Genomic DNA, 19,746 nt, shown 5'->3' with positions numbered 1-19,746 from the left:
AGCGAGCGACCTCCCTCCTGATTGGTGGTTGCTGCTTTAGCCTTTGTTTGTAAGCAGGCATGAGGAAGATGGCGGAATGGTCCGATTTTCCAAATGCCGGCAGGGGCTGAGCCTTGTAACAGTTCTTGAACGGGGTGTAGCAGTGGTCTAATGTCCTCGTGCCCCGGGTGGGGCAGTTGATGTGCTGGTGAAGGTTGTGAAATGTCCGTTTGAGATTCACTCTGTTAAAATCTCCCATAACAATGAGTGCGGCATCTTGGTGAAGTGTTTGTTGATGTGTGAGAGCCTCATGTAGCTCACATAAGGCAGTGTCCGAGTCCGCGTGAGGCGGAATGTAAACAGTGCAGGCAATGACCGCAGTGAATTCCCGAGGGAGATAGAAAGGGCGACACTTAACGATCAAAAGCTCCAGATTGGGCGAGCAAGAGCGTGTGAGTGGGGAGATGTTTGTGCTGTCGCACCATCTGTTGTTCACCATCAAACACACTCCACCACCTCTTTTCTTCCCCGACTCCATTGTCCTGTCCATGCGGTAAACCGAAAAGAACCCCGTCGGCTGCACGGCGTGGTCTGGTATCGCTGGGTTCAGCCAAGTCTCGGTGAAGCAGAGGAGGTTGCAGTCCCGAATGTCTCTCTGGAACTTGATTCTGGCTCTGAGGTCATCAAGCTTGTTCTCGATGGATTGAACATTGGCTAGCAGGATACTGGGCATGGGTGCGCGGTGTGCGCGAGCCCGTAGCCTGTTCCTGATGCCGGCTCTTTTACCTCGAGGCCGTCGCTTAGGGTCGCGTCCTTTGTTCTCTCTCAGGATCTCCTTTGGCCAGGTTGGGTCCGGAGTTAAACATGGTGAAATGTTCGTGTATTGCAGACCAATAGAAACCAAAGTGTCTCTACTGTAGCGGATTTGTGTGTTTTGCATGATGCCCATGCAAGATTATCGCAGATATAGCAAAAAGTGACGAAAAACTGCAAAAAGTGGAGAAGTTGGGGCAGAGCATCCAGCACGGCAGCCGACCTCACCGGCGCCATTTTATTTTAAGTTTACTTTCTACTTTCCCCTAATGCACATGAAATTTTGAAACTGAAAGCGCAATTTTTCTTCATTTTTTTTAAAGTCAAGCATGCCAGAAAAACTTTGAGAAACACTGAGCTAAATCTAATTAAGGAGAGATCAGTAGAAGGATTTAAATATGATTTATTGATGTACAGAATTCAGTTTGAGGTATTTAGTCTCTGATGGCCCATCACAGTGGACTGGAATCACAGCTGTGATAAGGATTAGTCTGAAATCTAGATGCTGGTGTTAGAGATGAAGATAGAGGCTTGAATGTGGCCTGAGTGACGAAGGAGAGGCACAGATAGGAAGGAGGTGGGTCGCACAAAGACGTCTGCAAGGGAGAGTGATAGATGCACAGTGAGATTTAAAGTAGGTGGAGTGGAGGCTGACTGGCCTGAAGAAGGCTGACAGAAAACCGACCAGTGATAATTACAATAAGCTTGACAATGTGGGAAGTGATTTAAAGTTTAGATTAGCTCCAACACCTAAGTAGACAGATGTTTACACCACATGAAATTTTACTTGAACCTTTTTCTAGGAAGGAACTATCATCTTGAGGTTTTGATTCAAATTCGGTCCTCGGGTTATACAATTTAGTGAATTCAGTTACACAGTCATCACATCAATTCCCTGTTAAAACCATGTAATGCCTAATAATTCAATATTTGTTTTAATTTGATAGATACAGTCATCCATTTTCTACCATTTACCCTTGTTTGTCCTTCCTCTTATTTTGACAGATAGTTTATTCTTCCCTGCCATTTGTGTTCTTGCTTCTTGGCCATGTGGCCTTTTGGATTTAGAAACTTTCCAGTTCCTGCTTCTTCCTGCACACACATGCACTTAACACACAGCCACAGAAAAGAGTCAACTTGTGCATCATGTTGCAGTCTAAGCACTGTACCTCAGTAGTCCTCAACCCCCGGTACCGGTCCGTGAGTCGTTTGGTACTGGGCTGCGAGAGTGAAATTCATGGTTTTTAAGGTTTTTTCAGCGGTTTTGTAGCATTATTTTTTGAATCATTTTTAGCGTTAACTCAGTTTCCCTAGGTATTTTCTTGTGTGTCACGAACTGGTTTTATTTTGTTGTATTTATCCGTGACACCTTAAAGGCTGCTCTGTGAAAATATTGTCGGACATAAACTGGTCCGTGGCGCAAAAAAAGGTTGGGGACCGCTGTTGTATCCGACTAAAACATTACACATTCACGGAGATATTAAAAGTTGGCTGTTCTTGTTATAAATTTAGAATACTTAATGCAAACGACCTTGGTCTATGTTAATATGATTTTTTTCTTTTCTTTTGTTGTTGTTTTTTTGTTATAGTACATTGTTAATTGTTAATTGTCTATAATTTGCTGATCTGTTGATTTTTAATGTCTTTTATATCTACATGACTGGCGCGGGTATTAAAATGAAGTAAAAGGTGTACCTCTTGTGTGCAACTGAATTATTTTCTAGCTTAAAACCTGCCCCCAAAATATCTTTGCACAGCTATGGTCGTCACAGTCCTGCAGCCACACAAACCAGAGTTGTGCTCTGCAAGCCATTGGAAATATTGAGTTTTACAAAACTCTAGTGAGGTTGTTACATCCTGTTTCGTTGGTTTTAAGTATTAAAGGATTTTACACCATTTGCTTTAAAAAAGAAATTGCTCAATCCTGCATGTTAACATGTCTATACAAACCAGATTTTTGAATTTGTTTTGCAATTTTAACAGTAAAACAAAAACCAAAGAAAACTAGCCCTGCTTTAAGATCTCAAAGCTGATTGAAGAGCAACTTCTTTGTTGTCCACATTTCTTCTCATGCATTTGGTATCTGCAGTTTCTGCCATGAGGTGTCAAACCACACGTGAGAATGGCTGTCTTTCTGGCCACCTTTTTGTTTTGTTTTTAAATCAAACACCTGCACAGTATACACGTAGTCTCAGTAAGGTTTTTTATTTGCCTTAAATGCACATAAGAACATTTGGTTAAAGTAACAAATCTGTATTTTTTTTTTCTCTGCAATGAAATTCTAATGTTCTGATTATTAATTTACCATCCCTGCAAGTGTTTTGTGTATTATTATTGTTGTTATTCTATGAATTCTCCTTTGGATATGATTTCTAGTGTTCTGTTTTTGTATTCCAGTTTTGAGGTTAGTTCTGTGTCCAGTCTGTTTCCTGTTTTACTTTAAAGGTCAACATATTCTGTTTTGCTTCCTCCCAATTTTGTCTTCGTAATTGGTGTCAGCCGTGTTTCCCAGATGTTTGCTCTCTGCCCTGTTCCCCACCTGTATTTAGTGTCTGCTTGTGTTCCGGTTCGTTGTCGCGTCGTCCTTCATTCTGGCATGTGTGTTCTGTTTTCATGCCCTGTTTCTAGTTGTCCCAATTTTTTTCCTGCCTGCCTGCACACAGTCTTGACAGCTTGGGTGGTGTTGGCAGCTTGTGACCAATAACAAACATGAACAAGGCTCCTCGCATCAGAATGAGCAATTTTATTTTACTTTTTTCAAATATGAAAGTATAACATAAAAAATATATTTAAGGTTAAATACATAACACAGGTTGAAATCCAGACAGTTTCTACAGACAAATCATTGGTATGAGTGTCATTGCAGTACTATACTATCAAACAAACACTGTGTAAATCTTACGTTCATCTTTGCTGATCAATAAGACCAGAAAAGTCATCAAGATATGCAATTGCTGTATATCCTTGTGCTGTGGATCAGTGAATCGATGTCACGTTCACTCTTTGCATACAGCTTGATTTCATCCATGTATAGGGAAGTGGCTGGTGTTGGGGAGTAACGGAATACATGTACCGCCGTTACGTATTTAAAATACAAAATAAGAGTAACTGTATTCTGTTACAGTTACTGTTTAAAAAGGTGGTATTTAGAATACAGTTACTTTGCTGAAATAAATGGATTACGCTCTCTCTGCGTGTTTCCTGGGTGAGAGAGGCCTTTTTGTTGTTGTTGTTGTTGTGCTAAGCTAACAGGCAGAATGCTGCAGGTATAGCCCTAAAGGATGTAGCCTCATGGGCAGTGTAGTCCATGCTGCAGGGAGAATGGACTGCCATACCCGTTATGTGTCTGTGAGCGAGGGAGGGAGAAAAAGGAGAGTGGAAAAGTACGAGCTGTCACGGAGCAGAAACGGGAGCTGGAAGCATGTAAATATAATAATAACCACTGCAGCCAAAAAGAGTGCCTGACGAGCCCAGTTGTAAGTAAGCTATTAAGACTCGACTGTACACCGTGTTCGTGTTTTCCCTCCGGAACAATAAGTTCCGTTGCAGCAGCCTTTCAACGCCTCTCTCTGTCTCTCGCTAGCAAAGTTGACCCAGACAACAAAGTAAAGCTAGTTTTCAGCTACGAGCCCAACACGAACCCGACATATTAGTCAGAGGTCCCTTTACTACGGTTTGGAGACGCGGACCTTCAGTAATAGTAATAAATCACACAGCAATAGTACATTCATGTAATTGTAAACAGCATGATAATATATTAAGTAATCCAAAGTATTCAGAATACGTTACTCTCATTGAGTAACGTAACGGAATACATTACAAAATACATTTTGGGGCATGTATTCTGTAATCTGTAGTGGAATACATTTTAAAAGTAACCTTCCCAACACTGTCCGTAGCCAGTGTTGTTGATGATCTCACTGAAGGGGTTCATCCACATCCACAAATACGTCAGGAGGATGGCTTCATCCAACCACGTTGTGAAGTGATACACACAATGTTTCTGCTCACAAGAGATGTATTTATTTGACAGTTCTGCACAGGAGACAGTCCGTTCCGGTTCAGCTCTCCCTCCGGCTCACCTCTGCCGTCACTATATAGACAAACAGAAAAGAACACACTGTCATCACACCATCGCCACCACCTGTGGCTCACTTGCCTCCCGGTACCGCCCCCTTGAGCTCACTGCACCACTCCTCCCCTGTAGCTGCGCCATGGACCACACTTCCACCACACACGTGCTCACTGAATACCTCAGGCAGCAGAAACCCAAGAACCATTATGGAAGGACAGGCTCCTGCACAGTATGTACCACCGGCAGATAAAGGATGTGGCTGACATCCAGAAGTCCTACCAGTTGCTGTACAAAGCTGGACTGAAAGGACGCACAGAGGCACTAATCATGGCAGCACAGGAACAAGCTCTGAGCACAAGATCCATAGAGGCTGGGGTCTATCACACCAGGCAATACCCCAGGTGCAGGCTGTGTGTAAAGTTGCCTCTGAGCCAATCCAGCACATAACAGCAGGGTGCAAGATGCTAGCAGACAGGGCATACATGGAATGTCATAACCAGGTGACCGGCATAGTATACAGGAACATCTGTGCTGAGTATAGCCTGGAAGTCCCGAGGTCAAAATGGGAGACGCCCCATAGGGACGTTAGCATAGGGCTTAAATCTCTCCAGCCTCATTGCCTCAAATCAGCTCCAGGTGAGTGGAGCTGTTGAAGGTATGACGGCCCTGCCCAGGGGCAGATATCAAGGAGACTCAGGAACATGGTGGAGGTTTCCATCCACTCACAATGACACAATGTAACATTTTCAGACCCACTAGTTGGTCTGGGTAAGCTAGAAAATATCTGACCAGTCTTTAGGTTTTGGAGATAGGCACTAAAATGTGTGAGATTATAAGGAAATAGTTGGAGGCTTTGACAGAGTTTGTAGCATTCACCATATTTGACATTAGATGAGCAAAATGAACAACTTAAAGGGTTGCATTTACTGTATTTTGAAATAAAACACTACTATTATTAGGGAACTTTGCATTCCCTACCCTGGGCTAGAAATAAGTGGTAGTTCCAAACAAATGCTATCCTTCAATAGGACTAAGGCCGTGTAAAGCGAGAAAGTGAAAACTTTTCAAGATAAACATACATAAATGAGCCAAATATAAAGTCTTTAGTCTTTAATAAACATTAAATAAGCATAACCATATAAAATAAGGTGCGCTGTTTCTGCTCACTACAAACACTATGTATAGTATACACTAACAAGCCTCAGCAATGAGGCCAGGTGTTCTGTGCAAAACACTCATGTCTCAGTCAACTAATGTTTGTTAGCTTCTTACTGAATGTGTAAACTACATGTAATGGAGAAAATGAAGGAACATTAACCCCAAATAGACAATCAATCTAGACAGGTAACAAGATTAAGTTAGACCAGAAATGCAATCCTCCCAATTGCAAGTAGAATATTAAAACAGAAAGGGGGTGTGCAATGTTTTTAGTTTTTCAAGGTGGGCATAATAGGAAAAGTTTGGGAACCAAAAATATTGCCTCCTACCTTCTCAAAAGCCCAAAGTCTTGGGTTCCATAATTACGGACTTTTGCGAGATCTCGCAAACTTTTGCGAGATCTCGCAAAAGTCCGTCTTAATTTTTTTTTCTCCCATGTCCCCTGCGGGGCTCCGTACATAATTGAGTGAAGCAGATACACAACATTAAGTTCTCCTTCATTTTGAAAGATTTGGATGGATGCCTACAGGCAGGCGTCAAAGTGCTACACTTGCACAAAGTTAATAACAAGTTGGCCACATCCGTACTGATATGAAGATTGAAGGCTTAATGCTTTATAAACCTTTTGCTTCAAAAGAGGACAAGAGTTTGCCCAAATCCTATTTTTTAAATGAGTCTGTATGTCTCAGACTTTTATTTTTGCTCCTAGTCAAATACAAATACGGACATAAGAAGCAACAAGTTTAAGGTACAAAAACCAAAGCCAAAAGAAGACTACAGGTGTGATGTGAAACCCGATAGAAGATATTTGTTTCAAGAACACACTATTCAGTGTGTTTCCTCCTTCTTACCATGTGATCAGTATCAGCAGTGAGATGTTAAACCACAAGAGAGAAGTGGCATCTCATTGCCCAGTGAGCTTTATTATTTTGTTTCAAACATTTAAAGGTAAGTTCACATACGCACATACTCTTAGTTTTTTTCCCATCTTTTTATGTTCATTTCATGTACAAGTCTTAGCCATCTGTTTAAATTATTATTGATTATTCCTGCAGTTTATCATTGTACCTCAGGATCTACCTGAAGGATCTAGGACCAAGCAAAAAATAGAGACTATTGAAGGAGACTGGAGACTTCCGGAGCTTGAATCCTTTAATTGTAAAAGACCTGAGGAATATAAAGGGACGAGACTCCTTTTATATTGATTATAAAATTGAATAGACCTTTTGAATTAATGTAAGCTCATCTTAAAATGTACCATTAAACTAACAAAGCTCTGTGTGAGATACAGGGAAAATATTACATGTTATGATCATTACATTGTGATGCATAACTGTATTGCAACTTCAACTCCAACTTTACTTTGAGAAAACTGAACAAGAAGACAAGTTAAATGTTTTTACACATTTTGAAAACCAAAAGTTTAAAACACCTCTGTTGCTATTTATTCTACATTTTTGTGTTTTCATTTTTGCCAAAATGCATTTCATCAAGAAGCCTTACCTCTACAAGAAACAACTAAAACCACCCTTGTGGAAACAAAGCTACAATTAACTGAGGTTTGAGAAGGGGCTGAACTACTTCAAGCTAAAAATAGGTGTGCACTTTCTGCTGTGACAGTGTAGCAGCACAAAAACAACATGCACTCAGGGAAAAACAAAAGCACAACTGTCATTTATGTGCATGAGTATCAGATCTTTCATCATGTCAAACCTTCTGAGGTAAGAAATTTAAACTTCTACACGAGAAGAGCTTGTATGTTTTAACTGCAGCTGTTTAGAAATAAATGTTTATGACATGTGTTCTTCCCAATTTAAGATTACATTATCATATTACACTCAATAAAGTTTTGAATCTCACTCACTCTTAATATGTAAAGTCAAAGTACAAAATCAAAATAAGTCACCTTTTATTTATTTTTCTCCCATGTACCAAAAACAAAGGAGTGTATTTTAAGACTTAAATGGAGTCCCGTTTTAATAGGAAAGCAATGAGGAAACAAATAATAGGATGCTGTAGCAGAAACAAAAAAGTCAGATACAGAGTTATACAATATCAGCAACTATAATACTATAATAATAGTATTATAGTTACTATATACTATTATAGTTACTATTATAGTTACTATATACTATATATATACTATTATAATACTATAATAATAGTATTATAGTTGCGTCACTACAGTAAATCATTATGGTGAAGCAACAAAACTAAAATAGTAGATGTTCTGAGTATGACTTGTTTTGCTTGATTTGTTTTTCATCTTTGGTGTACAGAAGGCTTCTTGTATCACTTGCTTTCAGAAACATACATGCACATATTGTACATGCATAAAATCTGTGATAGTGCTTGGAAAGAAAATAACCTCAGTGCTGAAAAGCAGCTTCTCTGTTCAGCTGAATGTGATTGAGAAGATGGCCTCTGTTACCACCACCGCTGTGTTTCTGCTCTGCCACTTCTTTATTGCCTCCACAGGTACGGTACAGCTAATCTATTATTCCATCAGGTTTTTATCTTAAGCTTTAAATTCCAAACTTTTTCATTAAGATTTACAAGGCAAAAGTATTTTTAACATGTCATCTGCCAACTTAATCATTCTTGAAGACTCCAACATATACCATAGAGGTCTGCTGTCTTGTAACACCTGTAAAATACCCAAAACATGCCATGATGTTTTATAGTTCCCTGTTTCTATATCTGATGATGTGTTGTCATCATAATGTTTCATGGCTTACCTATTTTTGTCATCTAGCTCTTCTGTCATTTTCCACCTTTCTTTCTGTTCAAAGACTCTCAGGATGGTTGTGATGAGTATGCAGAAACAGGCACAAATTTTACCGTGCTACTTAAACACACTTTGAAGGAATCTGAGAACCTGAGATGGTTCCACAACACAACAATAATCTTTAATAGCAAATTAGACAAGGGGGGCAAAGGAAAAGATTTCTTTGTTGAGTCAACTGGATCACTGAAGCTGACAAAACTCACAAAGGACAAGTCAGGACTTTACACTCCTATGGTTTACGATGAAGATGGAACATATGTAGAGGATTTACCGAGCTTGAGCTTATGCATATTAGGTAGGTAACAATAAATGAACGTGCTTGTTAGAGTTTATATAACACAGCTAATCAAATTTTTCATCTGATTCTTCTGTTTTTCGTCACCTTTCTTTCTCTTTCAAAGACTTTCAGGATGGTTGTGATGAGTATGCTGCTGCAGGCACAAGCTTTACTGTGCCACTAAAGCACAAGTTGCAGGAATCTAGTAGTCTAAGATGGCTCCATGTTACAAAAATAATCTTCAAACGCAGAAAGAAACAGGTGATCACAGGGAAAAATGAAGATGTTGATTCAACTGGATCTCTAAAGCTGACACAACTGACCAAAGACAAGTCGGGACAATACACCCCACAGGTTTATGATGAAGATGGAGTAAGCGTAGGGCATTTACAAAGTTTGCGTTTATGTGTATTAGGTAAGTAAAAATAGTTATAGTTATGGTTATATATATATATATATATAAGCTAACAAGGGGCAAACAAGCGGGTAATAATGTGGTAATTTATTACCACTCTACCACAGGTAATTGAGTGGTAATAACTTAGAAATTACCACATTATTATGTTCTTGTTTCTTCCTTATTACCCTACTATTAACACTTTATTTCCAAGCTGTATGTCCACATTATTACCCCAGTTTTGGGGCCCTATTACATAAATTTCAGAGTAATAATACTCAACTGTCACCATTGTTTTTATCATGATATTACTTGGATATTACTTGGTTATTACCTTGGTAATTGCATAGTAATAACTAAGAAATTACCACATTATTACCTTCTTGTTTGCCCCTTGTTACCCCACTATGACCCCTTTATTACTGAGCTGTAGAAAGTGCTACCACATTTTTTTTTTACTCAGATCGTGTGCAGAAGCCCAACGTGTCGGTGAGGTGTACAGACTCTAAGACAAATGTCAATTTTACTTGCAATGTTGGTCAGGTGAGAAAAATATTTCATGTGGTTTACTGATATTTTATTTAGAGTATTTTTTTTTCAGACAGTTAACTCATATATAAATGTTAAAATAATTTGTAGACAAAGACTATCCTCACCTACTCTCTCTGAAACTCAGCATGAATTAAATGAAGATAATTAATTATAAGCATTCAAACACAGATAACAACATTTTATTTCTATTCATTTTTTCATGATGTAGGTGTTTCAGTTAAGGCCAGTCATGACGTTTGCTGTGTTGGGCTGCTGTAGGCAGTTATTCTCTTTTTCTCAGGTTTTTAAGTCATAGCATGAGTCGAAGGACTCAAATTCCACCAATCACCTTTTCACAATTCTTTTTAAAGATTTTTTTCAAGTTTTTGAAATGACACTTACTGATAAAGACCCTGAGATATGGAAAAGAATTAAGAATAAGTGTTCAAAATGTGTTGGTCTGTTCTTGAACTTTTCTTTGGTTTATGTTTTATGAGACATATTTTTAATGACCCTACAGCTCATCAATAAATTATATTTTCTTTTACAGAATGAGAAGAATTTTATGATCGAATGGTTTATGGATGATGAAAAACTGGAAGAAAAAGAGAAGACCCTGACGAGAGTAGCCAAAGATGTGGCAAATGCCCGTTTCTCTTGTAATGTTTCTAACCCAGTCAGCTCTGACATCAGTCTGCCTGTTCAACAAAACTGCTATGAACTCTGTAAGTATCCGGTCTTTAAGTCTGACGTCATTAGCCATGTCTGGGCCCAAACTCCGCTGCAGGTCCATAAGTCAAACGATCCCTGCAGCATTACTGAAAGTTGAAAAACTCTCAGAAACTAAATTCTTTCATCTGTGATAAAATGATCAGCATTGCTGGTCTACCAGGTGTAACAATAAAGTTTAACATCCAGGCATCCATGAAAACAGAATTTATGAAATTTAACAGAGAAGTTAGCAGGGAGTTAGCTCGCTAGCTTCCATCTAAATATGATACACCATGTTCTAAGAGTTTTCTGAAACAAATTAAAACGTACAGCTCTGCTATCACTTCCGACATAAATGAAGACAGGGAAGTAAACAGCAGTGACGTTTGTAGGGTAACTGAAGTTGGGCGAGCTGGTATTTAATGATGTGTTGCGTGATCGCTAGCAACACAGCTATGTTAGCATAATATAAACAGTGAGGCTCGTGGGCGAACGCTAACAAACGGAGGACTCTTTCCACTCAATAAAAGCTAATGTGAGGTTCCCAATGGTCGGGGACAAATGTACTCGAATGGCAGGATGCTGTAAAAGGACCAAACTTCAGTCAGCAGAAAACTGAGATAATCCATCCACAATACGAGGTTAGTCATTAATATACTGCTGCATGGGCTGTAGTTACATCATAAGGGTTTAAAAACAGAACTTTGAAATTATTAGCAGAAATAAAACCCGAGAGAAGCCGACAGTGATCATTGACTGTTTTTAGGGGCTTGTTGAGATTAAATAGAACAAGATACAAAGCATTAAAACATGTTAAAAACACAACAGCCTTATTAAATGCAGACTACTTTGGGCCCGGAAGCAAGATTCATCACGCCATCACTTAAAGACCGGATTAGGTTATTCAGTTTCAGTTCCAAGTGTCTAAACATTTACAAATCAAACACATTATGCTTACAAGTGCTGACAAACTGAAGTCATTTTCAGTGCATATTTAGATTTGCAATGCTTGCAGATTGTGGTCTAAAGGTCGACAGCAAAATATGGTAGAGCATTGCTTATCTTATTGCCTTTCTTCACCTTTCTTTCTATTTCAAAGACTCTCGGGATGGTAGTACAGTAAGTAAGAGACGCAGGTTTTACTTTAAGTGACTCAGATGACCTGAGATGGCACCACAACATAATAATGATAATAATAAAATGATGATATTGATTCAAGTGGCTCTCTAAAGTTGACAAAACAAAGTTGACAGTACAGTGCTATGTTGTTTCAGGAAGAGAGAGGAAGTGTGGGGTTGTTTACAAAGTTTGCGTCTGTGTTTATTATGTAGATCAAGTTGTCTTCTTGTCCCAAATTTATGTTTTATGATTTATCTAATTTGTCATGTGATTGTGTGTGTTTTTTTTCTTATTCTTTCTGATTCAAAGATTCCCAGGATGTTTGCAACCTGTATGGTGCAATAGGTGACAGCATTGTTGTGCCTCTGAACCACAAGCTGGACAAAGCGTCAGTTTTAAAATGGAAGCACAATGATACAATAATCTTTGAGCAAAGAAAAAACAAATCTCCTAATCCCATATATGTCAAGGGAAAAAAGGACGACATTAATCCAGATGGATCCCTAAAACTGACAAATCTAGATGCAAATGACTCAGGAAACTACATCCCAAAGGTTTACAGTCAAGATGGAGCATTAGAAAGCAATATGAAAATCACACGTTTATGTGTTTTGGGTAGGTGACACCAGATTAGAGTTATTCTGGTTCCATGAATATATAATCGTTCCTTTTGCATTACTATTTATACCTTATCTGGAGCAGAGATAAAAGGTTGCAGTCACCTGAAAACATGCCACTGTGTTACCTTATCAGCTGAGTGTTTTTACAAAAGCTGATATAGTTTAATAATGAATTTTTGCTACTCATTAAATGTGTACTGATGAATCGGCATCTGTTATTAGTTCCTGTGTATTCATTGTTTATTTAATAATTTATCAGCAGTACTTTCTGATGGTATTGCTATAATCAAATCTTCTCTTCTCAGCCCGTGTACAGAAGCCCAGAGTGAAGATAATGTGTCCAAACAAGTCAGAAGTCAAATTTACTTGCGTTGTTAGTCAGGTAAGAATAATATTTCATGTCTTTAATTTAGATTTAAATGACAATGTTTTCCTCTGCCTAAATGCTGATGTTAACTCTTTTAATTGGATGTAAATTTTCCATGTAATTTTGTTATATAAGTACAAGATAAAATGTTACATTTAACAAAATCTGGTCAAATGAAGTGTACTTGATTGGTGTACATTCAGATTATACCAGGCATATTTTCCTTAAAGTTTAAATTAGCTTAAAGTTTACTGTTTACTTCACCTCATCCTCATCCTCTGGAAGATTTAGCTACACTTGCTGATAAAGATACTAAGATATGGTTAAGAATTTATTTAGGAGTGATATTTTCCCATCTTTGTAATTTTGTAATTGTTTGTGTTTACTAATTTCACACACTAATAAAAACAAACAAGAGCACTTAAAGAGTGCAACTCCCCCTTAAGGGCAAGGGCTATACAAAAACTTGGTGTTCTATGATGATGTTATTACAACACCCTGGCGTCAGTCTTCTTGTATTACTACATGCTGATGTCTGACCTTTGACCTTGACATATTACACATTCAATTTTGCATTTTATTATCTTTACCCACATGACTGAAGCAGACTTGGCTGAACTTTGACTTCTATAAGCTGTAAAAACTTGAGGTTTAAGATTAAACCCTGAATGATGCCAATCCATGATTGATATTTTCTTCTGCAGAATGATTTTAACATCGAATGGCTGATGGAGGGTAAAAGGTTGAAAGAAAAAGAGATGACACTGACAAGAGTAGCCAAAGATGTAGTAAATGCCAGTTTCTCTTGTAATGTTTCGAACCCCGTCAGCTCTGAGCTGAGTCTGCCTGTTCAACAAAACTGCTATGCGCCCCGTAAGTATTAGTTTACTCAATTTCCTTTCCAACTGTCTAAATATTGACAAATCAAATTCATTATGGTTACAATTGCTGACAAACTGGAGTCAGTTTTTTGTTTTAGTTTTAATTTCCATTCAACTTTTGAGACTTTTTAATAATAAAGAATACAAAGTTGCACTGTACTGCAAAGCTGAGTCACTTTTACTACACGTTTATGTGTGCATGGCTTTTATGCAGACTGTGGTGTGAAGATAGAACATATAATTATCCAACCTCAAGTGACAAGTGACAAGGCAGGACGCCCACAGAGTTTCATTTCATAGTCCGCTGTACAATCAGTCTGAAGGACAAACGCTGTTGCGTGTGCACAAAAATTTAGAATAGAAAGGAAACCAACCAAACACAAATCAGTCTATATAGGTAATAACTAGTATTCGAACAGCTCTAAGTGACTAGACCTTTAGTGTCAGACGATATTCTAAAACATCAGCTGACTGTCAATGATTCGTCAACTTAGACATTGTATTATATTTTGCATTGTGCATTGTACTGGACCCCCCTCCACCCCCTCCACCTTTTGACAGACAGTGTAGTCTGTCAAAATAATGGTTAATATTTAGTATTTGCTGTTATATTCCCATATATCATCGTGATGTTGTTTATTGTATTGCTCTCGTTTTCTTCTGCTCGTTTTCTTTTTTCTTTCTCAACAGGTGATCCAGGTGATTGATATATGTAGTTTTTATTTTATTTATTTATTTATTTATTTTTTTTTTTGTCTGCTTATTTAGTTGGTTTTTGTTTTTTTGCCCTTTATCCCGGTCCCTCTTCTCCGCTGTTTTTTCCTCCTCTTCCTTTCTCCCTTTTCTTTTCCTCATTCAAGTCTGTCCCGTATCTAGCAAGTGAAAATAAAAAAAAAAATAAAATAAACAATAAAAGGTGAATCAAATAGACCATTATGGCAAGGCTGGGATGGTCAGCTTGGTAAAGTAAATCCGTTGGGCATCTTTCTTCGCCTTTAGACAATAATTCTGACGGCAAAAGAACCAAACGGGACAGGCAAAAAAAAAAAGCATTTTTTCAAGTTACAATTCAGATTCAATCTGAGCAATTCAAATTCAAATTTAACTTATTCAAATTCAGTTTCTGATGGCACAGATTTCTGCCCATATAAATCCTTTATTGACATTCAATATTTACTTTGATTGGGCAAACAGAATTAAATGTTTCATTGACGTTGGTGCTAGAGTTTTTGTGGGTTTGTGCATTGGTAAACAGGTTTCTTACGTTGTTGTAGCACGACTTAGCATCAGAGAAAGTGGAATTTCTGTGTTTCTTGTGTGTACATGATTTCCTGATCCTTACAGTTGCCTGAGTACTAAAAGAATGTTTTGTCCCAGATTTTCTTTCTCTCGTTTTAACAAAATGTATTTATTAATTTTCTAGATGGATTTTTACGTCATTTTATAAAGCAATCCTAGGAGATTAAGATGAACCTAAGCTTTTGGATGTACATGTGCATCTATATAGATATACTACTACATTACAGTTACAGCTATGGAGGGCTTATTTTTATTAGCCTGGCAATTAAAGGTGCTTTATATCCAGAGCTATTTGATCATCAGTAGATCGCTTTGTTATTTAAATTATCCTGATTAAATTAAGAATTTTCAAATTACTTTTGAGTAAAGAACAATTGAATTTGAATCACAAACTACACCAACCTTTTGTCGTGAAAGGAACGAATATGTTAAATTACTGTCAAGGCTGCATTCATTAAAACTTTAATCACAACTTAAAAAAAAAAAAAAAGACAGACAGTGTAGTTTTGTAAACAATCAGAGAAATTGTAGGTAGACAATTTATTAAAATGTTCTGTAACGCTAAAGGTTTGGAAGGTAGCAGTGCTTGTGCTATATGTTTGTATTTAGAGCCAATGCTACGTGCTAAGAAACCTCCTACAAGTAGACTAATGTCAAAAAAAGCACAGTTTCAAGAAAAATAAGAAAATAAGCATGAAATGTTTCTACTAGGCAGGTTTATACTGTATATAGGGCTGATATAACCAGGGGTGCACATAGGTGGTCCACAGGTGCGAATGCGCTTTCAAAATAAAAGACGCGCACCAGCTAAGAAGTTGAAACGCACGTTTGCATACATAAGATTTTCTGGAGGAGGACAGACATTTGTTTAGAACTCTTAAAGATGTCGGAGAAGCAAACTCCTTTAAGCAATTACTGTGGTGTTCCCCCACCTCCAAAGAAATGTCAGGAGTTTGAATTGCAAAAGAAGCGCGTATTCTCAGAAAAGTGGTTGCAGGAGGTGAGCTGGCTTCAAACAAATGATGAACGCACAGAGAGGTGGTGCAGAATATGCCGTGGAAAATCCCACTCTAGTGGACAAAAACAGTCCACTAGAGTGGTCTGAGATGTGATACAGATATATAGTAGCGTTGAAACTATGAAATGCCTAAAATTAGAGCTCTAAAGTTGACATAAAAAGATCATAATTTCATTGAATATTTGATAAATATACGTATAACTGTACAGAGCTTTTCTAACATGGCTAACCTAAAGTTTCTGATGAAAGTTTGTTGTTGACATTTTCTCTTTCAAAGACTCTCAGGATGGTTGTGATGAGTACGCTGCAACAGGCTCAAGTTTTACTGTGCCCCTTAAGCATAAGTTACAGGAATCTGAGAACCTGAGATGGTTCCACAACACAACAATAATCTTTAATAGCAAATTAGACAAGCGGACCAAGAGGAACACAAGGAAAGACTTCTTTGTTGATTCAACTGGATCACTAAAGCTGACAAAACTGATGAAAGACAATTCGGGACAATACGCGCCTATAGTTCATGACGAAGAAGGAAGAAATGTAGCACATTTACTGAGCTTGAGTTTGTGTGTATTAGGTAGGTAACAACCCATTGTGAATATGCTTCTTCTAGCTAAACAAATATACTTAGAAAAAGGTTGATATAATCTTTTTTTCTTTTCTTTTTTTACTCAGACCCTGTGCAGAAGCCAAACGTAACGATGAAATGCACAGGCTCTACAATAAATGTCAGTTTCACTTGCAGTGTTGATCAGGTGAGGACAATATTTAATTTGAGTTCTTTTCAAACAGTTAACACATATCATGCATTTTAGGAATCTGTAGACAATGGACTTTATTTCTTTTGCCCCCAAACCGAGCATGATTTAAACTGTGCTGACGACAATCATTCACTCACAGATGCTGCTGTATCAATGATGTTATGATTTGATGAAAGTTGGGCTGCTTCTCATGCTCTTTGATCACATCATTAGTTAATGACGAGGTGTTTACAAGTGGCTCAGACACCACTGTACTGCCTTTTCAGAGACTTCCTGATCCTCCTTGATATCTAACTCCACCTACATATGACATGTCTTTCATCAGATATGGAGAGAGATCAATTTCTGTGGGGTTTTTTTTATCTTTCTTGTTTTTCATATATGCTTTGCATATTTGTTCATTTAAACCTTAAGAAAATAATAAATATCTTAAAGTATTTTTACTTTCCAGAACTTCTACACTTTTATTTTTAACTAATTAATTATTATCATTAATCATAATTTCTTCTAAAGAAGGAAAACTATTTGGAATATAAATGGCTTACAAAGGATAAAGAGTTAGAAGGAAATCTGAAGGACACGCTAACAAAAAAAGCTGAAGATGTGATGAACCTCCCCATCGCTTGTAATGTTTCTAACCCCGTCAGCTTTGCCATCAGTGAGCCTGTTTACCAAGAATGCTTAAAGCTTTGTGAGTAGTATCTACAATTAACTGTACTTTAAAAGATTGAAATGACAATTTTATGATACTCATTTTACAATAACCTTAGATTTTTTACAATAACCTTAGATTTTTCTCTTTGTGTTTTACTTTGTAGATGTCGCTGGTGAAAAATCTGGACCAAACATCTGGGTTTTTGTGCGCTTTGGAGCCGGTAGGTTTCAACTTCTGTATAAAGCCCATACATTTTTCATATAAATGCTGAAATAAAATGAGCACATTCTTAATTTTTTCCAGTTTTTTACAAGTAATACAATTTGCTCTTATTTTTTGCACTCATCAGGTTTTTTTCTGTTGTTGCTCCTCACTGTCATTGTTTGTGCAACCAGCCTCACACAGAAAAATAAATATGCAATAAGAGGTAAGATTTATTATTTATGTATGTGTGCATTTATTTATATTACGATTGATATTATTATAATTTATTTTTAAAATAAAAACCTCTGATCTCAGGTAGAAGCTCAAGGCCAGTTTATGTTACACTTGATGTCTCTCATAACCTCCCAGTCACTATTGTGCAGTACGTAAAGGTTACTTGTGGAGCAATCAAGGCTCATTGTTAGGACCATTTAATTAAATTATTTATAATTAAATTATTTAAATGTTGGGGGGACAAACACAGTTTCTACCTTTTTCTTTGGATATTTTTTCCCATTTAATACCTAACACTTATTTATGTGTGAGACTCTTAATGTTTAATTTCAAATTATCAATTTGGCTGTGTTGTGATTCTTTTTTTAATTATAGGGTTACAGGGTCATTGTTCTCTTAGTTATAAAATCTGTATTTTTGTATCCATGCAGTCTATGGGGCACAGAAATGTAATACAAACGGTTACATTTCTATTTCTTAACACACGAACTAAATATCATGCACAGATTGGGTGCAGTAATTTCATGTAAGGTAATTATCCAGGTGCAACCTGTCTGTGCTTATTTTAATAGACAAGGAGGAGTTTCCTTTGAGCCAGTCAGGAACAGAGACAACAGCAGCAGCAGCAGTTGGTCAGCTACACAAATAAAACTAGAGCCTGACTTCTGTGGAAACTGGTCTGGAGAGAGAGACAAACATTATCCCGTCAACCAGGCTTCAGACAGGCTTTGACTTTTAAATCTTTCATTTTGAAGGAAAATATTTGCTGGGCAGGTTCATCTTGGCTGTAAGAGGACTTTTGTAGCATAACAGATGTAATTTCTCATGTGATTCATGTGATTCTTATTTCTAATTTAAAAACTCTCAGGATGACAGACAATATCTTTGTTGTTGTTTACGTCACGCACTCAGACTATGCGTCAGATCAAAAGTCCTGCCATCTGCAGAATAGAAACAAGAGCGAGGACCATTTGGTTTGAGACAGACCAGATGAAATGTATGACTGCAGCTATTTAAAGGATTTCGATACGATGATGAGCTCACCTGAAATACTCTGATTGGCTGATACACAGATAAGGGCAGCCTTGGCAGAGACACCCACCGAGAGAAATCATTTAACAGTACAATGTCATCTTTGTTTGTTCTGCTGCTGCCACAAACTCGCTCCATCACAAGATCACATCAGGACTCAAAGAAGAAGCCAGTGTTTTTTGTGACAATCAATCAATCAACCACATACTCAGATTGAATTAATAATGCCCATGAGCTGCTTTCATCCCTGTTCTTCTTTTACATACATAAATTCTACTTTTTAGTCTTGTAACTTAAAATCAACAACTTCACAATCATGACTGATGTGAGTATAATCACAAAATAATTTCATTTAATAAACAAAATTCATCAAAAATATGTCTTAAATATGAAATATGATGTGATTGTACTTGTGTCTTATTACAGGAGGTGAAGTCATTTTACTGTTGGTCATCCAGCTGCTCACATACAGTATATTTCTATAAATTCATATTTCATGGAGTATTACAGTTATAATACAGTAAGGGTTCTTCCAGTTTGCACACATATGTAATGCAATGGCGCCACCCTGTGAACAAGTGTGAGTAGTGTAAGGTACCTTTTTTATATCATTTTGTAGTTTTACTGAATGTAATTTTGAGCTTTTGAAGAAGCAAATTAAGTTATTATTTTGCAAAACATCCGCATTAACCAACTATTTGCTCCAACTACTGGGTTCTGGGAACACGTTTCTTTTTCATTCTGGAAGCTTCATACGTGTCCATTAATAGTGTTACACTAGACCACATTTGGAAACTCTACCACACAAAAGAGAGAGAGTCTTGCTG

At 37.4% G+C, this 19,746-nt stretch overlaps 3 protein-coding genes across 3 annotated transcripts in view; 2 read left to right on the top strand and 1 right to left on the bottom strand.

Moving 5' to 3' along the window:
- Positions 1-1,029, bottom strand: LOC121813024 (the record flags this gene model as incomplete). The annotated part of the gene is given in 1 exon segment (XM_042216438.1): positions 1-1,029. A coding segment is annotated over 1 exon segment (928 nt), but the record flags the coding sequence as incomplete, so codon positions are not given.
- A 7,231-nt stretch (positions 1,030-8,260) lies between these two features.
- LOC102295375 lies at positions 8,261-19,731 on the top strand. Its single transcript, XM_042216440.1, has 14 exons — positions 8,261-8,503; positions 8,818-9,108; positions 9,215-9,505; positions 9,951-10,030; positions 10,569-10,743; positions 12,158-12,463; positions 12,774-12,850; positions 13,540-13,708; positions 16,311-16,610; positions 16,709-16,788; positions 17,308-17,485; positions 17,613-17,669; positions 17,799-17,876; positions 18,460-19,731. The coding sequence occupies exons 1-14, from the start codon at positions 8,443-8,445 to the stop codon at positions 18,534-18,536; spliced, it is 2,220 nt and encodes a 739-aa protein (XP_042072374.1). The 5' UTR covers positions 8,261-8,442; the 3' UTR covers positions 18,537-19,731.
- The window catches only part of LOC102295677, a gene marked incomplete in the record, with an annotated part of 16,478 nt that continues 5,118 nt past the window's right edge, over positions 8,387-19,746 (top strand). The window contains 1 exon segment of the mRNA XM_042216441.1: positions 8,387-8,397.

Source organism: Haplochromis burtoni, unplaced genomic scaffold (genome assembly GCF_018398535.1).
Source record: "Haplochromis burtoni strain Fernald_Lab_line unplaced genomic scaffold, NCSU_Asbu1 Contig_1059, whole genome shotgun sequence".
NCBI lineage: Eukaryota > Metazoa > Chordata > Actinopteri > Cichliformes > Cichlidae > Haplochromis > Haplochromis burtoni.
This window is presented reverse-complemented; position numbering and strand designations above follow the sequence as displayed.